The sequence below is a fragment of the Heptranchias perlo genome, chromosome 27 (genome assembly GCF_035084215.1).
Source record: "Heptranchias perlo isolate sHepPer1 chromosome 27, sHepPer1.hap1, whole genome shotgun sequence".
Classification (NCBI taxonomy): domain Eukaryota; kingdom Metazoa; phylum Chordata; class Chondrichthyes; order Hexanchiformes; family Hexanchidae; genus Heptranchias; species Heptranchias perlo.
The window spans coordinates 41,297,332-41,323,930 of record NC_090351.1 but is presented as its reverse complement, the minus strand read 5'-3'; the positions used below and the strand labels follow the sequence as shown (position 1 = coordinate 41,323,930).

The 26,599-nt window shown below is 46.0% G+C and overlaps 1 protein-coding gene across 2 annotated transcripts in view; it reads left to right on the top strand.

The window, feature by feature from the left end:
• foxp4 (forkhead box P4) overlaps positions 1 to 26,599 on the top strand; it is a 370,715-nt gene that overhangs the window by 56,364 nt on the left and 287,752 nt on the right. For both annotated transcript variants that reach the window (XM_068007751.1, XM_068007750.1), the window contains exon 2: positions 24,322 to 24,505. In XM_068007751.1, coding sequence (XP_067863852.1) covers positions 24,332 to 24,505 — 174 coding nt within the window. In that variant the 5' untranslated portion in view covers positions 24,322 to 24,331. The remainder of the gene's footprint in view (positions 1 to 24,321; positions 24,506 to 26,599) is intronic.

Here is a 26,599-nt window from a genome sequence, read left to right as displayed (position 1 = left end):
ATGAGGTCTGGAGCCGAGTGGTCCTGGCGGAACCCAAACTGAGCATCGGTGAGCAGATTATTGGTGAGTAAGTGCCGCTTGATAGCACTGTCGACGACACCTTCCATCACTTTGCTGATGATTGAGAGTAGACTGATGGGGCGGTAATTGGCCGGATTGGATTTGTCCTGCTTTTTGTGGACAGGACATACCTGGGCAATTTTCCACATTGTCGGGTAGATGCCAGTGTTGTAGCTGTACTGGAACAGCTTGGCTCGAGGCGCAGCTAGTTCTGGATGGTGCACACTGCATCCACAGTCCCTCGCCCCGTCCTCCCTCGCCCCGTCCACCCTCACCCCGTCCACCCTCCCTCGCCCCCTCCTCCCTCGCCCCGTCCTCCCTCCCTCGCCCCGTCCTCCCTCCCTCGCCTCCTCCTCCCTCGCCCCGTCCACCCTCCCTCGCCCCGTCCTCCCTCGCCCCGTCCTCCCTCGCCCCGTCCTCCCTCGCCCCGTCCTCCCTCCCTCGCCTCCTCCTCCCTCGCCCCGTCCTCCCTCGCCCCGTCCTCCCTCGCCCCGTCCTCCCTCGCCCCGTCCTCCCTCGCCCCGTCCTCCCTCGCCCCGTCCTCCCTCGCCCCGTCCTCCCTCGCCCCGTCCTCCCTCGCCCCGTCCTCCCTCGCCCCGTCCACCCTTGCCTCCTCCTCCCTCGCCCCCTCCTCCCTCGCCTCCTCCTCCCTCGCCTCCTCCTCCCTCGCCCTGTCCTCCCTCGCCCCGTCCTCCCTCGCCCCGTCCTCTCTCCCTCGCCCCGTCCACCCTCGCCCCGTCCTCCCTCCCTCCCTCGCGTCCTCCCTCCCTCACTCCCCCTCACTCACTCCTTCCTCCCTCATTCCCCCCTCACTCCCTCATTCCTCCCTCACTCCCTCATTCCTCCCTCACTCCCTCATTCCTCCCTCACTCCCTCATTCCCCCCTCACTCCCTCATTCCTCACTCCCTCATTCCTCACTCCCTCATTCCTCACTCCCTCACTCCCTGCCTTCCTCCATCCCTCACTCCTCACTCCCTCCTCACTTCCTCCCTTCCTCACTTCCTCCCTTCCTCACTCCCTCACTTCCTCACTCTGTCCCTCACTCCTTCCTCACTCCTCCCTCCCACTCACTCCTCCCTCCCTCACACTCTCCAGCCCATGCTCTTGCCCAATCAGTGTAACTCTGCTCCATTCCTTCTCTTGGGGTTCTGACAATCTCTGTGATCATTATTATTCTTTCTGTTACCATGACACCACCAGTTAGTCATTCACTAAATATGCAGTAATGTTTTAAGTGAAAAGTGCTGTTTATAATGATGTCGTGTTCCTTCTGGTTTAAAAAGATATTTACTGTAAACAGAGAGAGCTATTGTCACCGTGCTGCAGCTGTTTGAAGTGTTTGTGAAGATTTAATTTCACCTGTGTTTGTAGCCTGGGCTCTGCTACAATTGGTTTGAGTTTTTCTGCTCAATGCAGCGAATGGTCCCGAACTCCTGCCCCGAGTCTTTCCAGCAGGGAATCGAGTGAGCCAGAGTCATATGTGCTCAGATGTTTATTGAGAGATTGAACAGGAGCAGAGAGGGGGAGGGAGAGAAAGAGGGAGATGGACGGACGGAGGGAGAGAGAGCCAGACGGAGGGAGGAAGAGAAACAGAGAGAAAGGGAGAGGCAAAGAGAGAGAGGGAGAGGTAGAAAAAGAGGGAGGGGAGAGAAAGAGGGAACAATGGAGAGAAAGAGTTGGAGAGAGGAAGAGATACAGTGAGAAAGATATGAAACAGTGAGTGAGAGAGAGCAACGATGAGCGAGAGAGAGAGATATAGAATGAGAGATAGAGATACAGAATGAGAGAGAGATACAATGAGAGAGAGAGAGAGAGAGAGAGAGACAGGGACAACGAGAGAGGAACAGTGTAAGAGAGAGCTCATCCAAAACTCTGCTGCCCGTATCCTGACTCGCACCAAGTCCTGTTCACCCATCACCCCCTGTGCTCGCTGACCTACATTGGCTCCCGGTCTGGCAGCGCCTTGATTTTAAAATTCTTATCCTCGTTTTCAAATCCCTCCCTATCTCTGTAACCTCCTCCAGCCCCACAACCCTCCAAGACCTCTGCCCTCCTCCAACTCTGGCCTCTTGCGCATCCCCGATTTCCATCACCCCACCATTGGCGGCTGTGCCTTCAGCTGCCTGGGCCCTAAGCTCTGGAATTCCCTCCCTAAACCTCTCCGCCTCTCTCTCCCCCTTGAAGACGCTCCTTAAAACCTACCTCCTTGACCGAGCTTTTGTTCACCTGTCCTAATATCTCCTTATGTGGCTCGGTGTCAATTTTTGTCTGATTTACGCTCCTGTGAAGTGCCTTGGGATGTTTTACTACATTAAAATAAACGTGTGTGAGAATGTAAGTGTGTGTGTGTGTAAGTTTGTGTGTGTACCTAAGAAAGTAACTGAGCCAGCAAGAGGGGTGGAGAGAGAGAATGCGTGCACATGTATACACACACACACACACTCACGTATACACACACACACACTCACGTATACACACACACGTACGTATACACATGCACACACATGTATACACACGCACACGCATGTATACACACACACGTGTACACACACATGCACGCACATACGCGCACACACACACTCACGTATACACACACACGTACGTATACACACACGGGGACACACACACACACGTATACACACACACACGTATACACACACGGACACACACACACACACGTATACACACACACACGTATACACACACACGTACACACACACACGTATACACACACACGTACGTATACACACGCACACGCATGTATACACACGCACACACATGTATACACACACACGTGTACACACATGCACACGCATATACACACACACACATGTATACACACACGTGTACACACACACACACACACTCATTCACTCACATATCAAACTGCTCACAGACTGCAATGGTTCAAGAACCACCACATTCTCAGGGCAACGAGGGATGGGCAATAAATGCCGGCCTTGCCAGTGACGCCCACATTCCGCGAATGAATTTTAATAAATTTTTGTGTAGTGAACGTGGCCACTGGGAACTGTGCTCAGTCTGTCCCGAGGTCAGTTCCACCCAAGATCTTTACAGTCTGCAATGAGAGAGCGAAGACTCTTGCCCAGGATCGTGTGTTGAGCTGGTACGGAGTGCCCAGATGTGAGAGAGCAGATTCCAAACACCCTCACCTCCTGTTCCCAAAATTCCTCTTTATAAATTGAATAAGTTTTGGAAAAGTTTATATGTTTATTTCTTGTCTTGTTGCCGATTATCTTATTTGCCATCAAGTTGTACCTGTTTAGCGGGGATTGCTTTTCTGCTTTGGTTTCTGAGTGTGTTTAATGTTTGACTTTACAGTGTGAAGTTTGGCAGCTCACTGTGGCTTCCGGCTTGTGATGATGGAGTGAGATTTTCCGATAATTAGGTTACAGTTTACCTTAACTTGGCTGCAACGTTGTGGGAATTTTGTGTTTTATTTTGCCGATTTCCTTCCTTCCTCTGCCAAAGGCTCTGAATTGTGGCACAGCTGGATGCCACCAGTAATAGCGGCTCTGTCCCAACTGGCCATTGTTCAGGGGCAAACTAGGAGAATGGACGTGGGGTGGGATATTGAACTATATGAGGCATCACAGCTAACTCCTTGCCCTCATCCAATGTGCATGCACTCACATAAGGAAGCACACACAAATAGACATGCATGCAGAGACATACGTGTACATGCATGTACATACACACTCACGTACATTTGCATCCATTAATATTCTGACAGGCCTCAGTACCTTCAAAGATGGATGAAAATGGACTTAGAGAGAGTGAGCCAGGGAGGGACAGTCTGCCCCAGCTCTGCTACTGGAGCTCTCTCAGTAACAATTCAGTGCAATTAAACGACAAGAACTATGATTCACACTTGTTTCAACTCCTTTCCCCTCTGATAATCCCAGATTACAGTCCGTACATAGACAACCACCTGATTGGTGGAGACAATCACTAAGACTGAGGCCCGTCCTCCTTGGTTACAGACCCTGTGGGATACCCTTGGTGATAAAACATCCTGATTGCTTCTTAAAGGCCATCTTTACCCCACTGATCATTTCAAATATTCCTGAAAAGTCACATTCTATTATTGTAGTAAATTTGGTGTGACGGCTTTGGTCAGTTTTGTGGGAAAAGTGAAATCCTTCAGAGTACCAACTGAGCTTAACCCTTTCTCTGCCAAAGGTGAAATGCCTCAGGGCCTTGCCTTTATCCCACTGCGACGGAGCGAGGTCCCAAATCCCCAACATACATTTTCCCCCTTCAATGCCAATGTAGGTGATTGCAAACATCCAGCACGTAATTGACATCCAGTGCCCTTGCACCCGTACCCCAGCGAGAGTCAGTGCCCGTGGAACCCGTACCCCAGTGAGAGTCAGTGACTGTGGAACCTGTACCCCAGCGAGAGTCAGTGCCCGTGGAACCCGTACCCCAGTGAGAGTCAGTGCCCGTGGAACCCGTACCCCAGTGAGAGTCAGTATCTGGGGAACCCGCACCCCAGTGAGAGTCGGTGCCCGTGGAACCCGTACCCCAGTGAGAGTCAGTATCTGGGGAACCCGTACCCCAGTGAGAGTCAGTGCCCGTGGAACCCGTACCCCAGTGAGAATCAGTGCCCGTGGAACCTGTACCCCAGTGAGAGTCAGTGTCTGTGGGACCCGTACCCCAGTGAGAGTCAGTGTCTGTGGAACCCGTACCCCAGCGAGAGTCAGTGTCTGGGGAACCCGTACCCCAGTGTGAGTCAGTGTCTGTGGAACCCGTACCCCAGTGAGGGTCAGTATCTGTGGAACCCGTACCCCAGTGAGAGTCAGTATCTGTGGGACCTGTACCCCAGTGAGAGTCAGTGTCTGTGGAACCCGTACCCCAGTGAGAGTCAGTATCTGTGGGACCTGTACCCCAGTGAGAGTCAGTGTCTGTGGAACCCGTACCCCAGTGAGAGTCAGTGTCTGTGGAACCCGTACCCCAGCGAGAGTCAGTGCCCGTCGAACCCGTACCCCAGTGATAGTCAGTGCCCGTCGAACCCGTACCCCAGTGAGAGTCAGTGTCTGTGGAACCCGTACCTCAGCGAGAATCAGTGCCCGTGGAACCCGTACCCCAGAGAGAGTCAGTGCCCGTCGAACCCGTACCCCAGTGAGAGTCAGTGTCCGTGGAACCCGTACCCCAGTGAGAGTCAGTGTCTGTGGAAATCGTACCCCAGTGAGAGTCAGTGCCCGTGGAACCTGTACCCCAGTGAGAGTCAGTGTCTGTGGAACCCGTACCCCAGTGAGAGTCAGTGCCCGTGGAACCTGTACCCCAGTGAGAGTCAGTGTCTGTGGAACCCGTACCCCAGTGAGAGTCAGTGACTGTGGAACCCGTACCCCAGTGAGAGTCAGTGTCTGTGGAACCTGTACCCCAGTGAGAGTCAGTGACTGTGGGACCCGTACCCCAGTGAGAGTCAGTGTCTGGGGAACCCGTACCCCAGTGAGAGTCAGTGACTGTGGAACCCGTACCCCAGTGAGAGTCAGTGTCTGTGGAACCTGTACCCCAGTGAGAGTCAGTGCCCGTGGAACCCGTACCCCAGTGAGAGTCAGTGTCTGTGGGACCCGTACCCCAGTGAGAGTCAGTACCCGTGGAACCCATACCCCAGTGAGAGTCAGTGTCTGTGGAACCCGTAGCCCAGTGAGAGTCAGGACTCTTTTGCAAACTGTGGCTTGTCCAGCTCTTCCACCTCTCCAAAGATGGACTAGACTTGCTCCTGGAGATTTGTGATGTGGAATTGTCCAGGTCTGAGGACATGTCTACAGCTGTTGTTTAGAATATTTCTGGGCACCACACTTTAGGAAGGATGTCAAGGCCTTGGAGAGGGTGCAGAGGAGATTTACTGGAATGGTGCCAGGGATGAGGGTCTTCAGTTATGTGGAGAGATTGGAGAAGCTGGGGTTGTTCTCCTTCGAACAGGGAAGGTTAAGGGGAGATTTGATAGAGGTGTTCAAAATCAGGAATGGTTTTGATAGAATAAATAAGGAGAAATTGTTTCCAGTGGCAGAAGGGTCGGTAACCAGAGGACACAGATTTAAGGTAATCGGCAAAAGAATCAGAGGCGACATGAGGAAACATTTTTTTAGGCAGCGAGTTGTTCTGATCTGGAATGCGCTGCCTGAAAGGGCGGTGGAAGCAGATTCAATAATAACTTTCAAAAGGGAATTGGATAAATACTTGAAGAGGAGAAATTTGCAGGGCTATGGGGAAAGAGCAGGGGAGTGGGACTAATTGGATAGCTCTTTCAAAGAGATGGCACAGGCACGATGGGACGAATGGCCTCCTTCTGTTCTATATGATTCTATTACACCTGTAGTTGGTATGAATATGAAAAGAATAACTACACTTATAACATTTAATTATAATATAAAGATTGCACTTATTTATTATTTTTCTTGTTTGAGGAGTTGGCACAGTCCAATGTGACTGTAAATATATATATTACAGTGCTGTAATTGAGTGTCAGCCTTGGCTCACTGGGCAGCACTCTAACCTCGAATGTCAGAAGACTGTGTGTTCAAGTCCCACTCCAGAGACTTCAGCACATAACCCAGGGCTGATACTCCAGTGGATGCTGCACTGTCAGAGGTGCTGTCTTTAGGATGAGATGTTAAACTGAGGCCCTGTCTGCCCCCTCAGGTGGATGTGAAAGATCCCATCATGCTCTTTTAAAGAGCAGGGGAGTTCTCCCCGGTGTCCTGGCCAATATTTATCTCTCAACCAACTTCACTAAAAAGAGATTATCTGGTCATTATCACATTGCAAATTGTCAGCCGCGTTTCCTACATTACAACAGTGACTACACTTCAAAAATATACTTCATTGGCTGTAAAGCGCTTTGAGATGTCCTGAGATCATGAAAGGTGCTATATAAATGCAAGTTCTTTCTTTCTTTAGTCATCTGCTTGTTCATTTATTATTCAATTAATTAGTTAAAGACTAGAACAAAGTATGATGTTGTGTGATTCGCCCGTTTCTGAAAGATGAGAGAAGGATCCTGTGGAGGTACAGGGTGGAACTGGGCAGATGAAGCCAATCTAAAGAAAGGCTTTCTGTTCGTTATCCTGGATTTTCTTACCTAGATACTGGGGCAAATGTGAATATTCCCGAGTGTAGGGAGTGACAGCTGAGGGGTGAGTATAATCTGAGACACAGGAGCCAAAATCTAGAGTAAAGAAAAATGAAAAATGAACAACATCCCCATCACTCTCGCCAAGCAGCCTCTGACATTCAATTGACTCGTGAAGACTGTTTATTGGATGAGCTAGCGGAGCATGTGGAGCTGTGCAGTGTTAGTCAGCAGCTATAGGAGATCGGATAGAAGTAAAGAGAAAAGAAAGGCAAGTTGAAACAGCCTGACCTCCCATGCTGTGCAGTGCGATACTTCATGACCCCCTGTCCCAGCCTCATCCAAACCCAAGCCCAGCTGAGAAAGACTGTGACAGCAACTGGGCGAAAGATATTAAGAGGAAAATAATGCAAATTAAAAGCTGCAGGAAAGTTTGTCGCCTGTGTCCTGAGAAAAAGAGATTACGGAACATAACAAGTGAGTAAATCAAAGCCGGGCTAAATTACACTGGACTGACTTTGTTTCTTTGCAGGAGATAGTTGGATGCTTTGTCTTCCTGATTTAGTTAATTAGGCTCCGGGATGAAAGCAGTACTTGAGTTCTAAAGCGTCATTGTTTCACAGTTGTGTGATTAGACAGGCAATAGGAAGTCTTGGCAGCCAGCAACCAAACCAAAGCCACAAAAGGCAGTCGGCAGAAAGGATTATTAGTAACACACTGGCCCTGCCAGACCTGTTTGGGGCAGGCGAGCCCAAATCCAAGATCATCCCAGTTGACTGTCAGTAAAATATTCCCCTCCCAATCCCTTTGTTAGTGTAGTATTTATATCATAATCCTTGGATTGTTCCCAAAATCCCAAACACCAAATCGTATCAGTTCATGCATCCAAATTCTTTTGTTTCCTGTCATGTTTTTATTCATAGAATCTTACAGAACAGAAGGGGGCCATTCGGCCCATCGTGCCTGTACCGGCTCTTTGAAAGAGCTGTCCAATTAGTCCACTCCCCTGCTCTTTCCCCATAGCCTTGCAAATTTTTCCCTTTCAACTATTTATCCAATTCCCTTTTGAAAGTTATTATTGAATTTGCTTCCACCGCCCTTTCAGGCAGTGAATTCCAGATCATCACAACTCGCTGCGTAAAAACATTTCTTCTCATTTCCCCTCTGGTTCTTTTCCCAATTATCTTAAATCTGTGTCCTCTGGTTACCGACCCTCCTGCCACTGGAAACAGTTTCTCCCTAAGTACTCTATCAAAACTGCTCAAAATTTTGGACACTTCTGCTAAATTTTCTCTTATCCTTCTCTACTCTAAAGAGAACAATCCCAGTTTCTCTAATCTCATCAGGATCCCAGATGCTTTTTTAACAGCCTTCTCAACTTGTCCTGCCACCATCAAAAATTTGTGTACATACACCCTTTTTAAAATTGTACCATTTAGTTTATTTTGCCTCTCCCCTTTCTTCCTACCAAAATGCATCACTTCACACTTCTCTGCATTAAAATTTCATCGGCCATGTGTCTGCCCATTTCACCAGTCTGTCTCTGTCCTCCTGAAATCTGTTACTATCCTTCACATTGTTTACTACATTTCCAAGTTTCGTGTCATCTGCAAACTTTGAAATTATGACTTTTACACCCAAGTCCAGGTTGTTAATATATATAAAAAAGAGCATTGGTCCTAATACCAACTGCTGAGGAACACCACTGTATACCTACCTCCAGTTTGAAAAACAACCATTCACCACAACCATCTGCTTTTTGCCCCTTAGCCAATTTTGTATCCATACTGCCACTGTGCCTTTAATCCCATGGGCTTTAATTTTGCTAACAAATCTATTATGAGGTATTTTATCAAATGCCTTTTGAAAGTCTAGATACACAACATCAACCACACTACCCTCATCAACCCTCTCCGTTACTTCATCAAAGAACTCAATCAAGTTTGTCAGACACAATTTGCCTTTAACAAATCCGTGCTGACTTTCATTTATTAACAAAATGCAAGAAGACATTAATAAACATGCATAATTGGTGTGTAATTGGCAAATGAATTTCAATAGAGATAAGTGTGAGGTGGTGCATTTTGGTGGGAAGAATAAGGAGGCCACACACTGCTTGGATAATAAGAGTCTGGATGGGATAGAGGAGCAGAGGGATCTGGGGGTTCAGATACACAAATCACTAAAAGTAGAGACGCAGGTTAATAAGGCCATAAAAAAGGCAAATGAAGCACTGGGGTTCATTTCTAGAGGAATAGAATTGAAAATCAGAGAAGTTATGTTAAACTTGTATAGAACCTTGGTGAGATCACACTTGGAGCACTGTGCACAATTCTGGTCTCCATATTATAAAAAGGATATAGAGACACTGGAGAAGGTGCAAAAAAGATTCACAAGGATGACACCAGAACTGAAAGGATATCCTTATCAGGAAGGGCTGAACAGGCTCTTGAAAAGAGAAGACTGAGGGGTCACCTGATCGAGGTCTTTAAGATAATGAAAGGGTTTGATAGGGTAGACGCAGAGAAAATGTTTCCACTTGTGGGGAGACCAGAACTAGAGGCCATAAATATAAGATAGTCACTAATAAATCCAATAGGGAATTCAGGAGAAACTTCTTTACCCAGAGAGTGGTGAGAATGTGGAACTCGCTACCACAAGGAGTAGTTGAGGTGAATAGCATAGATACATTTAAGGGGAAGCTCGATAAACACATGAGGGAGAAAGGAATAGAAGGATATGCTGATAGGGTGAGATGAAGTAGGGAGGGAGGAGGCTTGTGTGGAGCATAAACGGCGGCATAGACCAGTTGGGCCGAATGGCCTTTCTCAGTGTTGTAGTTTCGATGTACTCGATGTAACTCGATGTAACACACATTTTTCCAAGCAACAATTAATTTTGTTTTGGATTATTGTCTCTAAAAGTTTCCCACCACCGATGTTAGGCTCACTGGCCTGTAGTTGCCAGGTTTATCCGCTCCCTTTTTTGATCAGGGATGTTACCAATTATTTTTTTATTGGTTTTATTCTACACTTTTATTCAAGATATCTTGGCCCTCCAGTTCTCTCCCCTTCTCTCCTGAAGGTACTGACTCAAGCTGGGATGTACTTCCTCTGGTGCTGTCTGTCCTCCATTACCTCATCAAAGAAATAGTTTGACTACGGAAGATATCCAAGTTGAAACATTTCCAGTCCCACCTGACATTTACACGCACTCTCCCACAGGGATGACTCGATCGTGATCAGGGGAAGGGACCAAAATTAGAGACAGGCCATTTAGGAGTGAAATCAAGAAGCACTTTTTCACACAAAGGGGAGTGGAAATCTGGAACTCTCTTCCCCCAAAAGGCTGTGGGTGCTGGGGGTCAATTGGAGCTTTCAAGACTTGGATCGAATTTTTGTTGGGTAAGGGTATCAAGGGACATGGAGCAAAGGCGGGTAAATGGAGTTGAGGTACAGATCCACCATGAGCTGATTGAATGGCGGAACAGGCTCGAGGGGCTGCATGGCCTACTCCTATTCGTATGTTCCTATGAACTTGGTCAATACCCTGGTCAATTTTCCCCTTCTCCACCTAGAATCACTGAGGCCTCTTGTTGGCCCCGATTATTGCCTCAACGCGGGTCAGCTAACCCAGCATAGACTAGGACTTTCACATCTTGCATGGCACGGTTCCAGATTTGGCTTTTTCAACTGAGCCAATGGGAGAATTGGCCCGTTCATGACTAAAAGAGATCTTCTTCCTTTGATAGGGAGTTTCTAGAGAATTAGGGACAAACTGTTTGGAAGAGACAAAACTTGGCCTGCTGTATAAACTGAGTGCAGCCTCCAATTCTATCTGTTCATCCTCCTCTCCTGAAGCAGTGACTCTTGCTCGGGGTAAGGTTTGACGGGTACCAGGTGATGCAGGCCATTCTTTCCGTGTGAGTTTGTGTCAGGAAAGTAGCTGTTCAACTGTGGCCAAGTCCCATCCTTACTCGGCATCTTTTGCTGCAATGCCCCACTTGTTTGAACAGGCTACAGACGCTCAATATCTTGGGTCTAGAGATGAAGATCAGTCAGCTGGGAAGGTGCTTGGCCGGCTGCTGGCGACCATGGCAATATCCCAGCATGAGTCAGCGCTTTTGGGCAGAAGATTGGAAAAACCAAACCCTACAATTTTGACTCCAATGTACCTGGGTCAGGAGCATCCAGCAATTAAAGCCCAGAGAAGCCCAGAGGCCACAATCGCCAGTTACGATTCTTCTTGAAAGTCCAGCTGGGATAGCGAACAAAAGGGAGTCTGTATTTTTGTGAAGTTTTAACCTGTGGAGGAGGGAGCATATATTTAAACTGTGAATAACCTAAACACTGACAAAAGCTGCAGTGTGTCTTCAGTTTTATGTGCTCTGTGCTTTAACAAAAAATATTTGTGAAGTTTGATGAGGAGCCAAGACTATTTTAAGAGGGCACCTTAAACTGGCAGAAACTATGTGCTTAGAATAAAATACTTCCAGAAAATTTAGACGTAAAAGGAAATGTGCTAGAAAAGAATAAAAAAATCAGAAATGGATACATGCAATTTGCCACCTTTCTGAATTACTGTATTTTATCCATTCTGTGGAGAGGGTGAGGGAGCCTGGGACAAGTTGTCTCACAACTCCTATTGCCTCTTGCAAGATCTGCACCCTCCCTTCTTCCGTTAATCACTCGGTTCAACATTAGTTGCCATGGCGTTTGTACCTTTGTTGCTCCAGTGTTTGCCTATTCTCCATCGTTCAGTTACATCATGGGGTCAGCTTCCAGATGTACACTGGTTACACCCAACTCTACCTTTCCACCACTTCCCCTGACCCCATGCCCGTATCTGTGCTGTCAGACTGCCCATCTGATATTAATAAGCCGGAATTTCCTGCAATTGAACATTGGGAAGATTGAAACCATAATTTCCAGCCCCTGCCAAGAATTCCACACCCTTACCACCAACTCCATCCCTCTCCCTGCTTAGAGAAAAAACTATTTCCTTTGATGGGTCCAGAACAAGGGGGCAGGACCTTAAAATTAGAGCCAGGCCATTCAGGGTGATGTCAGGAAACGTTTCTTCACACAAAGGATAGTGGAAATCTGGAACTCTCTCCCCAAAAAGCTGATGAGGCTGGGGGTCAATTGAAAATTTCAAAACTGAGATTGATAGATTTTTGTTGGGTAAGGGGTATTAAAGGTTATGGAACCAAAACAGGTGGATGGAGTTAAGATACAGATCAGCCATGATCTAATTGAATGGCAGAACAGGCTTGAGGGGCTGAATGGCCTCTCCTGTTCCTATGTTGCTTGCTCAGGCTGAACCAAACAACACATGACCTCCACACTCTGTTCACTCCAGAGCTGAGCTTCAAACCCCAAACCCTATTCGCTACCAACAACACTCACTTCTACCTTTTAGTAATTTTGTTCTCGGGATGTGGGCGAGACCACATTTATTGCTCATCCCTAGTTGCCTTGAGAAGGTGGCGGTGGGCCTTTTTCTTGGACCGCTGCAGTTCGTGTGGTGAAGGTGTTCCCACAATGCTGTTAGGTAGGGGATTCCGAAATATTGACCCAGTGATGATGAAGGAACGGCCGATAAAGGTCCAGGTCAGGATGGGGTGTGACTTGCAGGGGAACTTAGAGGTGATGGTGTTCCCATGATGTTGCTGTTTTTCTAGGTGGTGGAGGTCACAGGGGAGGGAGGTGCTGTCGAAGTAACCTTGGTGAGTTTCTGCAGGGTATCCTGTGGATTGTAGGTACTGCAGACACAGTCTGCCAGGGATGGAGGAGATAGATACTGCCCATCTCTACCCCCACTGCCACTGAGACCAATATCAACACCCTTGCTACCTCTAGATTCAACTTTTCCAAGTGCCCTGCCTACCAGCCTCCTGCTCTCCACACTCCAAAACTCCACCACCCACATCCTGCCCTGTTGGCCCATCCCTCCCACCTTTGGCTTCCCTGCCCCTCAACAACAACAACAAACAACAACTACAACATTATTTATACAGCGCATTTAAAGTAGTAAAATGTCCCAAGGTGCTTCACAGGAGCGATTATCAAACAAAATTTGAAATCGAACCACATAAGGAGATATTAGGAGAGGTTGGTCACAGAGGTAGGTTTTAAAGAGCGTCTTAAAGGAGGAGAGAGAGGTAGAGAGGCGGAGAGGTTTAGGGAGGGAATTCCAGAGCTTAAGGCCAATGGTGGAGCCAATGTAGGTCAGTGAGCATAGGTTTGATGGGTGAACTTGACTTGGTGCGAGTTAAGATAGGGCAGCAAAGTTTTGGATCAGCTCAAGTTTATGGAGAGCAGAAGATGGGAATTAATTGAATCGAGTGTCGCTGGGCTGGGAAGATGAACAATCGGACAAGGTTTCTGCTTCTGATCACAATACCCAGTGAGGTTAGGAAGAAATCCAAGTGTGACCTAAGATGCCTTATACAGTTACATTGAGTTACATCAAGTCTACAGTACAGCTCATTCGGCCCAACTGGTCTATGCAGCGTTTATGCTCCACACGAGCAAGAGGCCAGAATTGGAGGAGCGCAGAGACTTTGGAGGGTTGTAGGGTTGGCGGAGGTTACAGAGATAGGAAGGTTACAATCAAATAGCCTGCCAGCACTCACTGTCTGGGCTCACACGCAAAGAGGAGCCGCTGAGCTTGTGGAACTGTTCCCCATTGAGAGTCAGTGCCTTCAGGAGAAAATCGAGAGACAAGAAGAAATAATATAAGATGCATCAATAAAAAAGAAGAAATATGTTTCAGAGCGAACAAAGACTACATATTGCGCTGGATGTTTCTTAATGACATTCATTGAATTACACACAAAAAAATAATTTGACCTTGTCATATTTGCAGGAGAGCTGTCACTGTCACTGAAGCTGCATTCATTATTGCTTTTGTTTGCTATTAATTTTCATAATTACTAATTGAAAGATGAGGCACAATATTATCTGCAGGAAAGGGCAAATAAATATGTCATAATTAGGGTCGAAGATGAATTTTATTTGTCAAATTTAAGTAGATGTGTTCACCAACTCAAAAAGTGACTGGTATTGAGAAGGGATGGAACGTGTTTGGGATTTGCACACCTCTTCTCTCTGTTTTAGTCATCGCAAAGAGAGCAAAGCGATGGACCAGCATTGTAAGCACAGAAATGAAATATGATATGATAATTATCTAGGAGAATGTTAAAGTATTGAAGTAGCAGCCTTTCTCTAGACATTGTGCACGATCCTAAATCAATGGGTGAAATATGCTCTCCATGAATTAGTTCTCACCAACGAAGCTACATTTTTATTATGCTGAGAATTTTTCTCTCCTTCCCTGTGTAGCGTTTGATGGTTTTTTTTATATTGTGAATTCACGCGGGAATTAATACTCATTCATTGCCCCTCCAGAAATTACTTCTGAAATGCATATAATCTAAAAGATGCAAATGAGCTTGACTCGTTGGTCCCTAGTTAATACAAATTATCATCTTCTTTTTCCACTGTCATTACAGGCAGCAATTCCATCACCCTTTTGTGGTGCATTTTTAGATATAAAAATAGGCCCTTTTGCGTTTTGAGAGGGAAATTTTAATATAACGTAGGGACGTGGAGAATTATTTTTAATTATTTTTCCTTTTCAGATGAAGTGCCCAATACATTGATACTCCCAGTGTCACAGATGACCTATTTAATCTTGCTCTTTGTACTGGAATTGTGTACCCTCACACTTTCAAGGATTTTCTGTCTTTTTGACAGGAGGTGTCTGGTCAGTTTCAACCTGATTCAGGAATCCACGGAGAACACTTGTCCTCTGGATCCTCCTCTCTCTTCCACCCTGTCCCTTTTCAAAAATGTAATCAATGCATCACATCCTCATCCCTAGCTCCTGATTTACATCTTCATCTCTCCGATTCTTCCCAAACATGATGGGGTTTTGCGCTATGGGACGAGAGCCTTCACTTACAAAAAAAGTCAGGCAGGGAAAGAATTGTTTGATAACAAATACCATAGATTTTTACTCACAGTGGCTTAGTGAAAGCAGCTTGTACATACTTCAAATATTAAGACCCATTCACTCTTTTTGTGTGGAATCAAAGTGCTTCCCATTCAATGACGTTTCATGAAATTCCAGAGGAGCAGAGACTGCCTTTCCATTCAATCCCATTCTTTCTTCAAGCCTCTCATTCTTGATGATGTTTAAATTAATTTACTCCTATTGTAAAGAATCCCAGTGGATGAAACTGACCCGCATTGGCCTATAACCTCCAAATGTATAGTATCCGAATGGATCAAACCTCTTTCTTATTCACCCCACTGTATGGAATCTCAGTGATTCAAACTCCCATTATATAGAATCCCATTGGACCAAACTCCTTCCCATTATATAGAATCCCATTGGACCAAACTCCTTCCCATTCACTCCCATTATATAGAATCCCATTGGACCAAACCCATTCCTATATTCTATAGTATTTTGATGGACCAAACCCAATCCCATTCAAGCATAGAACTTATGATGGAAATATAAAATTGTCCCTAAGCAATCTGATTTGCACTGTTTAATAAACCAAATGCAGGATACTCAACACGCTGCCTGATAGGGTTAGGAAGTTCAGGACATTCTCAAAGTGTGTACAGTCTACTCGGTGTTCCTATTATTTTTGTTTAGAGTCATTTGCTGACTGAACAATTAAATAGGCTGTGGGACAGAGGGTTATAAATTGGCTGCTTTTAATCTGCTGTTGATGGAAATCCTGATCCATGCGGAACATTTCTTGGCAAACGGATTGTCTGTGTCAGGACTCAGTCACTGTGGCCTTGTGATTCGTTTCTTGTTCCTTTTGTGCTTCTCCTATCTTTTCATTCCTTTGAAAATTTTGGTTGTATATTTTCATTGGTCTGTTTCCCTCTCTCTGTAGCTGTGCATTTCTTACTCTGTCTCTGTTTTTCTTGGTTAAAATGACATTGGGGTCCAAGGTATGTCACAGGACCCCCTCCCCTTTGCATTTATTAATGAACCTCCCTCTTGCACTCTTTCTTTTTATGCTGCTTGACTTCCCCTCCTCATGCTCTTTATCTCCTTTTCTTTCTAACATAGGAACAGGAGTAAGCCATTCAGTCCCCCCGAGCCTGTTCTCTCTAATGTTCTCTACCTGTCCTGCTCTTTCAATGATCATTCTCTGACCTTTCTCTCTGTCTTTCTTTCTTATGTTTTATTTTTTTCTCGAGCTTTCTATCTTGCGCACTCACTTTTTCTTCCCGTCTCTCACTTTTTCTGTCTGTCTGTTCCTCTCCCCAGTTGAAGAAAGTAGAACAGTAGAATTAAATGGCACAATTAAAAGACCTGTTTATATTTTAACACTTTTTTTTAATCCAGCTGGCTTTTCAGCATTTTTTTTAAGGAAACAGAAACCTGAACGGGACTTATCCCTGAAGAAAATCTTGGCCTTTATGTTCATTGCTGGCCGACCCTACCCAGTGCTCAAGGTGTAAGAGTCTGTGGCAATCAGAGATCTTGAAAAATATCAAATGACTATTAGGAATTGAAATACTCTAATGACTGGCATTATCATTCATTATGTACAGGATCCAGTGGGTACAATTGCTCTCTTTTGTTTTCTGTCAGACTTCAACACTGAAAGTGATGTGTGCATGATAGCATAATGAAATCGGCTAAAGATAATGGGTTTGAAAATATGCAGAAAACCCTTTAGTGCATTTGGAACAGAACCAAGCCTACTTTGAAAGAATTGTCCCAGAATATATTAATGAATTATTCGATCCTAAAGATTCTATGTTTTTTATTCAGAATTTTTAAGCTTTTTTCTAAGTGTGAAACCAAAAGTTGAGTCTGTTTAGCCCCTCCTTGTCTCACTGTTGGTCTTTTTCTGTGTCGCTAGCTGTTCTTTCTCGTCAATATCACAGCCGTATCTCGGGAATATATAAACAAGGCGGCACTCACTCCTTTCACATCGTCTCACTAATGGTGACAAGTGGAAATCGCGCTCACCAGTATTGCTGGCAAAGGCCCACGGCCGGAGACATTAAGTTGTAAATTTAAGTGCAGAGCAGCCATGCACTGAAGGGACGAGGATTCTTCTGTGACTCAGGGACACCAGGGTCAGGGCTCTGGATACAGCAACAGAAATGATATCGTCCCACCCAGTGCCACTGCACCTGGGGTCTCTGACAGGCTGCTTTTATATTGGGTTTGGTGGGATTCTCTCTCTGTCTCTCTTTGTCTCTGCTTGCTTGCTCTTTCTCTCTCTGTCATCCTCTCACTGTCCAGGACTCCCGTACTATCTTACTCTCTCACTCTCTCTTGCTCGCTATCTCGCTTTCTCACTCTCTCTTGCTTTTTCTTTCTCTCTTGCTGTCTGTCTCAATCGCTCATTGTTTCTTGTTCTCTCCTCTTGCTCTCACACTTGTTCTCTCCTCTCTTGCTCTCACACTTGTTCTCTCCTCTCTTGCTCTCACACTTGCTCGCTCCTCTCTTGCTCTCACACTTGTTCTCTCCTCTCTTGCTCTCACACTTGTTCTCTCCTCTCTTGCTCTCACACTTGTTCTCTCCTCTCTTGCTCTCACACTTGCTCGCTCCTCTCTTGCTCTCACACTTGTTCTCTCCTCTCTTGCTCTCACACTTGCTCGCTCCTCTCTTGCTCTCACACTTGTTCTCTCCTCTCTTGCTCTCACACTTGTTCTCTCCTCTCTTGCTCTCACACTTGCTCTCTCCTCTCTTGCTCTCACACTTGCTCTCTCTTTCTCATGTTATTTCTTCTAGTCTCTGTATCTCTTATATCATGATTTCCACTTATGAAAGTACCAGCCAGCATGTTACAATGTTGATGTGAAATTTAACTGTCTGTTATTTTAACACCTTTATTAATGTGTTCACTACTAACACTTCACACCACACTATCAGGTCAAAACATTCTCTCACTCACTTAGCCTAGAGATACTAAATATGTATGTGTAGGTTTACAATGATTAATATTTACATTTCTCCCAGTTAGTAAAATTGGGTGTAAATTTCAAAATTGTAGCAAGAAAACAGAAATTAGACAAAATTACAGGATACGATGAGGGAGGCGTTTGTGTGGTTTGTTGGTTATCGATTATTTCAACAAGTTTGTTTCAGCAATGGGGAAAGTAATTTACTGCATCGACTGCCTGGGTTTTATACTGTAACTGTTGTTTGACGCAGCTTGAAGAGTTTAAACATAAGGAAACTATGTACTGATCAGTGTGTTACACGGGGAGAGCTTTATATAGTGAACAGTGTGTTACACGGGGAGAGCTGTATATAGTGAACAGTGTGTTACATGGGGAGAGCTGTATATAGTGAACAGTGTGTTACGCAGAGAGAACTGTATATAGTGAACAGTGTGTTACACAGGGAGAGCTGTATATAGTGAACAATGTGTTACACGGGGAGAACTGTATATAGTGAACAGTGTGTTACATGGGGAGAGCTGTATATAGTGAACAGTGTGTTACGCAGAGAGAACTGTATATAGTGAACAGTGTGTTACACAGGGAGAGCTGTATATAGTGAACAGTATGTTACACAGAGAGAACTGTATATAGTGAACAGTGTGTTACACGGGGAGAACTGTATATAGTGAACAGTGTGTTACACAGGGAGAGCTGTATATACTGAACAGTGTGTTACACGGGGAGAGCTGTATATAGTGAACAGTGTGTTACACGGGGAGAGCTGTATATAGTGAACAGTGTGTTACACAGGGAGAGCTGTATATAGTGAACAGTATGTTACACAGAGAGAACTGTATATAGTGAACAGTGTGTTACACGGGGAGAACTGTATATAGTGAACAGTGTGTTACACAGGGAGAGCTGTATATACTGAACAGTGTGTTACACGGGGAGAGCTGTATATAGTGAACAGTGTGTTACACGGGGAGAGCTGTATATAGTGAACAGTGTGTTACACAGGGAGAGCGGTATGTAGTGAACAATGTGGTACACAGGGATAGCAGTATAGTGAGCAGTGAGGTACACAGGGAGAGCTGTATGTAGTGAGCAGTGAGGTACACAGGGAGAGCTGTATGTAGTGAGCAGTGAGGTACACAGGGAGAACTGTATGTAGTGAACAGTGTGTTACATAGGGAGAGCTGTATATAGTGAACAGTGTGTTACACAGGGAGAGCTGTATGTAGTGAGCAGTGAGGTACACAGGGAGAGCTGTATGTAGTGAACAGTGTGTTACACAGGGAGAGCGGTATGCTTTTTTAGATTTCTGCCACTCTGAATGGAGAAACCTGTGTCCATAAAATCTTTTTTCCAACATTTTCGCTGTAACAAGAGTGTATTGCCATTGGCGATGAGTTCCTCACACTATCATCACCAATGGCAACACAGGACGTCCCAAAGCACTTTACAGCCAATGAAGTACTTTCTAAGTGTAGTCACTGTTGTAATGTAGGAAACGTGGCAGCCAATTTGCGCACAGCAAGATCCCACAAACAGCAATGCGATAATGACCAGATCATCTGTTTTTAGGTGTTTGTTGAGGGATAAATATTGGGCTGGTTCTAGGGAGAACTCCCCTGCTCTTCTTCGAAATAGTGGCCGTGGGATTTTTACATTCACCTAAGAGGGCAGGGGGATCCTCAGTTTAATGTTTCATCTAAAAGACGACATCTCCGACAGTGCAGCACTCCCTCAGTACTGACCCTCCGACAGTGCAGCTCTCCCTCAGTACTGACCCTCCGACAGTGCAGCGCTCCCTCAGTACTGACCCTCCGACAGTGCAGCGCTCCCTCAGTACTGCCCCTCCGACAGTGCAGCTCTCCCTCAGTACTGCCCCTCCGACAGTGCAGCACTCCCTCAGTACTGCCCCTCCGACAGTGCAGCACTCCCTCAGTACTGACCCTCCGACAGTGCAGCACTCCCTCAGTACTGCCCCTCCGACAGTGCTGCACTCCCTCAGTACTGCCCCTCTGACAGTGCAGCTCTCCCTCAGTACTGCCCCTCCGACAGTGCAGCACTCCCTCAGTACTGCCCCTCCAACAGTGCAGCACTCCCTCAGTACTGCCCCTCCGACAGTGCAGCACTCCCTCAGTACTGCCCCTCCGACAGTGCAGCACTCCCTCAGTACTGCCCCTCCGACAGTGCAGCACTCCCTCAGTACTGACCCTCCGACAGTGCGGCGCTCCCTCAGTACTGCCCCTCCGACAGTGCAGCACTCCCTCAGTACTGACCCTCCGACGGTGCAGCTCTCCCTCAGCACTGCACTGGAGTGGGGATCAGTCCCACACTGTACACTGCATTTACTGAGTGAGCTATTGAGAAATCTTCTGAGCTTTTTTTTTGGTAGATTAGAAAAAACTTGAATCTACACATCACCTTTCATCGTCAGGACATCCTAAAATGCCAATGAATTACTTTTAACATGCAGCCACATCTCGGCAGCCAAATTGCACACAGCAAGATCCCACAAGTGGCAAATGAGATGAATGGCCATTTGGTACATATTTTGTTGATATTGTACAGCGGGGAATGTTAGCCCAAGAGAACCCACTGCTCTCCTCGGAGTTATACCCTGGGAGCTTGAATACCCCAGGTTAAAGGTCATCAACTACTGTGGCTTTGGAGCCATCGCATGATTGGGCAGCTATGGTCATGTTGCTTGCTTGCATCAACCTTGAGTTAGGGAAAGCTGAACTCCTTCCTCTACTCTCTCGCTCCCAACTCCCAGTACAGTACCTGACAACGACATGACACTATCAGTCAGTCAGACACGAGCTCACTGCGGGATTGGCGAGTTTGTTCGTCTATCCTGGCTATTCACAGTTCCTCGGCAAAGCCAGTCTTCATTTTAACATTGGAATGGGAATACAGACGCACAGATTGACAAATCCTGACATTTTAGTTATGAAAGGGAAGAATAATCCTTCATTTCATTTGAAAGATTGCACCACAGCATCATTAATGCAAAAGTTAGCAGGAAGGTGTGACTTTGACTGTGCCCAGGATAAGCAATTTGGGTTTGAGGGGTTCCAACTTCCAGTTCCTGTGTAACCGATTGGACAGATGGACAGACAGACAGACAGACAACCAGACGATAGAACTCACATTTCTGTAGCTCCTTTCACGACCCCAGGACACCCTAAAGCTCTTTACAGTCAATGAAGTGTAGACACTGCTGTAATGTAGGAAACGCTGCAGCCAATTTGTGTGAAGCAAGGTGCCACATACAGTATTGAGATAAATGACCAGATAATCTGTTTTACTGATGTTGGTTGATGGATAAACTTTGGCCCAGGATACTGGGGAGAACTCCCCTGAATGATGAAGGAGACCTGGTAAGATAGTTCTATTATATATCAGTAGGAATCTAAGGATAGTACAAGAGGTCTCATGAGTTGTTTAAAATGTTAAAGGATTGTGTACCATAGAAGTTACAAGACAGAAACAGGCCATTTGGCCCAACCAGTCCATGCTGGTGTTTGTCCTCCACACCAGCAGCAGACCTAATCCACCAGCAGCAGATATGCTTAAACTGAGACACAACACAAATGGTGAAAGACCAGCCAGGTGCAGCCTGTACTAATGGCAAACTGCTGGGTTTGGTGAAATTGGCAGCATTACACCAAACACTTGACACGAGCCTGGTGAAACAACGGCACTGATGCAATATAATCGGAGTGTTAGAAGTTACCTCAAGCCCCTTCTCACTTAAAGGGCACATTTACATCTGTAATTACCCTGTCAGTTTACAAAGGTTGAAAAGTTCAAAAGTTGAGGAGTCCCTTGGATTTATGGCTGGCAACATGTTGAAACTGATAGTAGGAAACCTTTCTTGCACGCCACAAAGCGCAGATTGTACAGCCATAAATTACCAGATCACCTCGAGATAATTAACCTTCCCTCCCAACGACACCGACGCAAGGGAGAAATGGGGAACCAGACTAGAAGGGAATGGTTTGTACAGGATATCTGAACATTGAACACAGGATTCTGAATGGGTTCTGCGTTTCATAGTACTATGTTTAACATTGCACACGGTCTTAGAAACAGAATTTTTTTTGCATTAGATGAATTCAAAGTAAAACCTCCCATTTATTTAACCTAATATAAATTCATTGACTGCAGAGTAAATTTCCCTCTATACTGCGCTTAAAGGAAAACCAACAAGCTACTCCCAATGACCCAACGGTGAGCTATAGAGACCGGCAGGTCCTGGGTTCAATCCCTGGTCAGTGCAAGTTACCAGTTGGAGAACTGCAATTGGTTTCTGAGCTCCTGCGTTAGAGAGGGGCAAGTCCAGCCACTGTTTTCTGCACCATCTTTAAAGGAGGGGAGGAAACCAGAAGGAAGGAAAAACCAACAGTAGATGAGGGATGATCCATGACTCCTACCTGAGATCATGGTCAGACTGATCTGTTAGAGTCTTTCAACATGTCCAGACTTTGTTAGCAGTAGGGTTGCCAACTCTGGTTGGACATATTCCTGGAGGTTTCATCACATGACCCTCCTGCCTCCAACCTTCTCACCCCCAAACTCCTGCCATTGGTCATCCGACACGTCCATCCTCACTGTGCCCCGCCTTCCCACGGCCAATCAGAAAGTGAATAGACTCTTCATTACCGGACTGGATGATTTCTCCATGTCCAATATTTTTATAATTAATAAAGAAAAGCATTCGAAGAAAATTTTTTAAAAACACAATTTTTTTAATGCCCCTGTGATTTTTCTCCTGGTTGTTGTTCGCAGCAGTACCCTGGAGATTAATCTTTAATTCCTGGAGACTCCAGGGCAATCCTGGAGGGTTGGCAACCCCTAATCAGCAGCTGAGAGTTGAAGTTGTTCCTCACTCACTGGGGTGTGTATCAGAAAATCACAGGCGAGCAGTTGGAAAACTTCCCGTTCCACCCTTCCCTCGTCTGTTGTTATTATGGGTTACACTAAAGAGCGTCATTATCGGTTGTCCATAAACTTAGTTGGAACTCCAGATGGTTCAGGAAAGCTTCATAAAAACTTTAAAAAGTTACTAACAACTGGGAGATTTATTTTAATACAATGGGGTACCCTCTGATAGTAAAAGTGGAACAGAAACTGCTTTCATTAATCTCTCATCTCATTTTTTGCTAATTTCTCCCCACTTCTCCTCCTGGAGCTATTGAGCCATGCTGGTTCCACTAAACCACAGTCCCATGGACGGACTCCCCTCCCCAGCTCTCTCCCACCTAATGCAAGTGGCCAATCTTCATGTGTAAGTCAAGACAGTCAATGTGGGCAGGCTGTTCAAACCGAGGGAGGACGTCACATCTCCGCCTGAGCTCGGCTTTGATTAACGTCCACACACAACCACTTTCCAGCGGGGGTGGGGGGGTCACGGGGTCGTGGTCGGGTCCCAGAATCACACCTTGGCCACTGATGTTTAGGCCAATCATAGCACCTCCAATAGCTGCCCCAGCTGTGATCAGTTAACGCCGGACAGGCTGGGAATCAAACCTGGGGCCTCTGGTCTGTATCTGTTCTGGGCACCGCACCTCAGGATGGAGATATAGGCCTTGGAGGGGGTGCAGCGTAGATTCACCAGAATTACCACGGGGCTGAAAGGGTTAAATTATGAGGGCAGGTTGCATCGACTAGGCTTGTATTCCCTCGAATATAGAAGATTAAGGGGTGATCTAATCGAGGTGTTTAAAGTGATTAAAGGATTTGATAGTGTAGATAGAGAGAAACTATTTCCTCTGGTGGGGGGAGTCCAGAACAAGGGGGCGTAACCTTAAAATTAGAGCCAGGCCGTTCAGGGGTGATGTCACAAAGCACTTCTTCACACAAAGGATAGTGGAAACCTGGAACTCTCCAAAAAGCTGGTGAGGCTGGGGGTCAATTGAAAATGTCAAAACTGAGATTGATAGATTTTTGTTGGGCAGGGGTATTGGAACCAAGGCGGGTAGATGGAGTTAAGATACAGATCAGCCTTGATCTAATTGAACGGTGAACCAGACTCAAGGGGCTGAATGGCCTCCTCCTGTTCCTATATTCCTATCTTTAGTGCTACATCTGGATGTTTTCAGCTTACACACAGGCCTATGGTGCATGAGCTAAGCTGTGATATAATCCTTATCGATTATAGGGAGACCAATAATCATTTCTCTTTTTCTTTTGTTCCTCTTTAGGTTTTAAGCCATGATGGTGGAGTCTGCATCAGAGGCAATACGAAGCACTTCAGCCAATCAAAATGGAGTTAGCAGTTTAAGCAGTCAGTCAGATGGTGGAGGGCGAGAGAGTGGTTCGAATGGGGATGGAAACGGAGAAATGAGTCCCGTGGACTTGTTGCATCTGCAACAGCAGCAGGTTCAGGTTGGTTCTAGATATTCTTTCTCATTAACCTGTGTGCTGGATAAAGAGAAGCCCTGATCTCCCAAGGCCGGACACATCTTGCAACTGAGGGAATGTGGTAGACGACTGACCAGCCTCAGGCCTTTAGCAAGACCACAGCGAGAGAGTTGTTAGAAAGTGTGTGCTGATAGTCCAGTGCAACAACTCTACTTCGGAGACCCCCACACAGTGATGGGACATCTTGGCACAGCAAAGAATAATAGGGCATTGCAGGAATTGAAAATAATGAAACCACTTCACAGACATGTCAGAAATGCTTCCCCCTCCTCCATTTCGCTGCCACTTTTCCTCTTTCAGCCAAACTGTTGGGATAAGAAAAGGAAGAATTGTTTGTAGCTTCCCCTCCGTTGTGATTGACGGACCTGCAGTGCTCTTGTGTGAGGTGGTGTTGCTAAGGGTCCATACCTACCAGAAACAGCCCAAAATGATTGTTGACAAGACTCTCTCAGCCAGCAGTCAGCAGAGACTTTCACCCGGGTCAGTCTGGGCAGGGTTCAAGCTCAGGTCCCCGTAGTTTAGGGCCAGTATTCTAACCCACTGCTACGATCTTCTTCAGACATACACCAGTCCAAATGAACCCAGAATACGCTGACACGAAACCTGATAGAGAATTCTAGAAGCAACATGTGCCTTCTAATTTATCAGAACTCACTGACCACTTCCTTCAAAACTTGCCTTTCTTCAGTCTCATCCCTCAGTGTCGATCATACGTCGCCTGTACTATAGGCAACACTGAGCCTATATTGTATATAAATGTGTACATTATATGATCGTATGTATGACATACATTGATAATTCCTTTCAATCATCCCTTGCCTTTCCTTCTGTCAGAATCTTGGTTCCCCTCAGAACTGGCTGTGATTGGATGAAATCCAAGATTAAGATCAGTGAAACTTGCTAAAGCTTAGATTTCACACGAACACAAACCCATGACTCCTACATTTCCTCCTATTTACCTTGAACTGAAGCCAGGATCAAATCTTTGAGTCGAGAACTCAGATCTGGTCAAACGTGTCCCAACCAGCCAAGTTCAGTTTGGAGTGGCTCTTTCCTCGGTCTCTGTCCACTCGCTGTTCCTGTTTTGCAGGATAAGGTAGCAGGACAGAGGCACCTACGTAATAGAGCACCGAAGGAGCATCCTTCAAAGCCCCTTCAGCTTAGAGGTCAGCAAGTAACTGAAGTCCAGCAGCTTAAAGTGAAGACTCCTCCCCACTGCTAAGGAGTGTCCCCTGCGATGTTGTGAGTATTTTATGTGATAGAAGAGGTCCCAGTTGCAAGCAGCTATAAGCAGACACTGTTATCTCATAAAGTTGGCCCAGTTGGTTATGGAGAGCAGCAAAGCCTCAGAGAATTTGTACTAGAAAGAAAGACTTGTATCTATATAGCACCTTTCATGACCTCAGGACATCCTAAACTGTTTCACATAAGAACATAAGAAGTCGGAGCAGGAGTAGGCCATCCGGCCCCTCGAGCCTGCTCCACCATTCAACAAGATCATGGCTGATCTTCTACCTCAACACCATTTTCCTGCATTATCCCCCTATCTCTTGATGCCTTTAATATCTAGAAATCTATCGATCTCTGTTTTGAATGTACTCAATGACTGAGCCTCCACAGCCCCCTGAGGTAGAGAATTCCAAAGATTCACCACCCTCTGAGTGAAGAAATTTCTCCTCATCTCAGTCCTAAATGGCTAACCCTTTATTCTGAGACAGTGACCCCTGGTTCTAGATTCCCCAGCCAGGGGAAACACCCTCCCTGCATCTACCCTGTCGAGCCCTGTAACATTCACAGCCAATGAAGTACTTTTTGAAGTGTAGTCACTGTTGTAATGTAGGAAATGTGGCAGACAATTTTCTCACAGCAAGATCCCACAAACAACAATGAGATAATAACCAGATCAACTGTTTTTAGGTGTTGGTTCATAGAATCATAGAAAGGTTACAGCACGGAAGGAGGCCATTTGGCCCATCGAGTCCACGCCGACTCGATGCAAGAGCAATCCGGCTAGTCCCACTCCCCCGCCCTATCCTCTTAGCCCTGCAAATTTTTTCC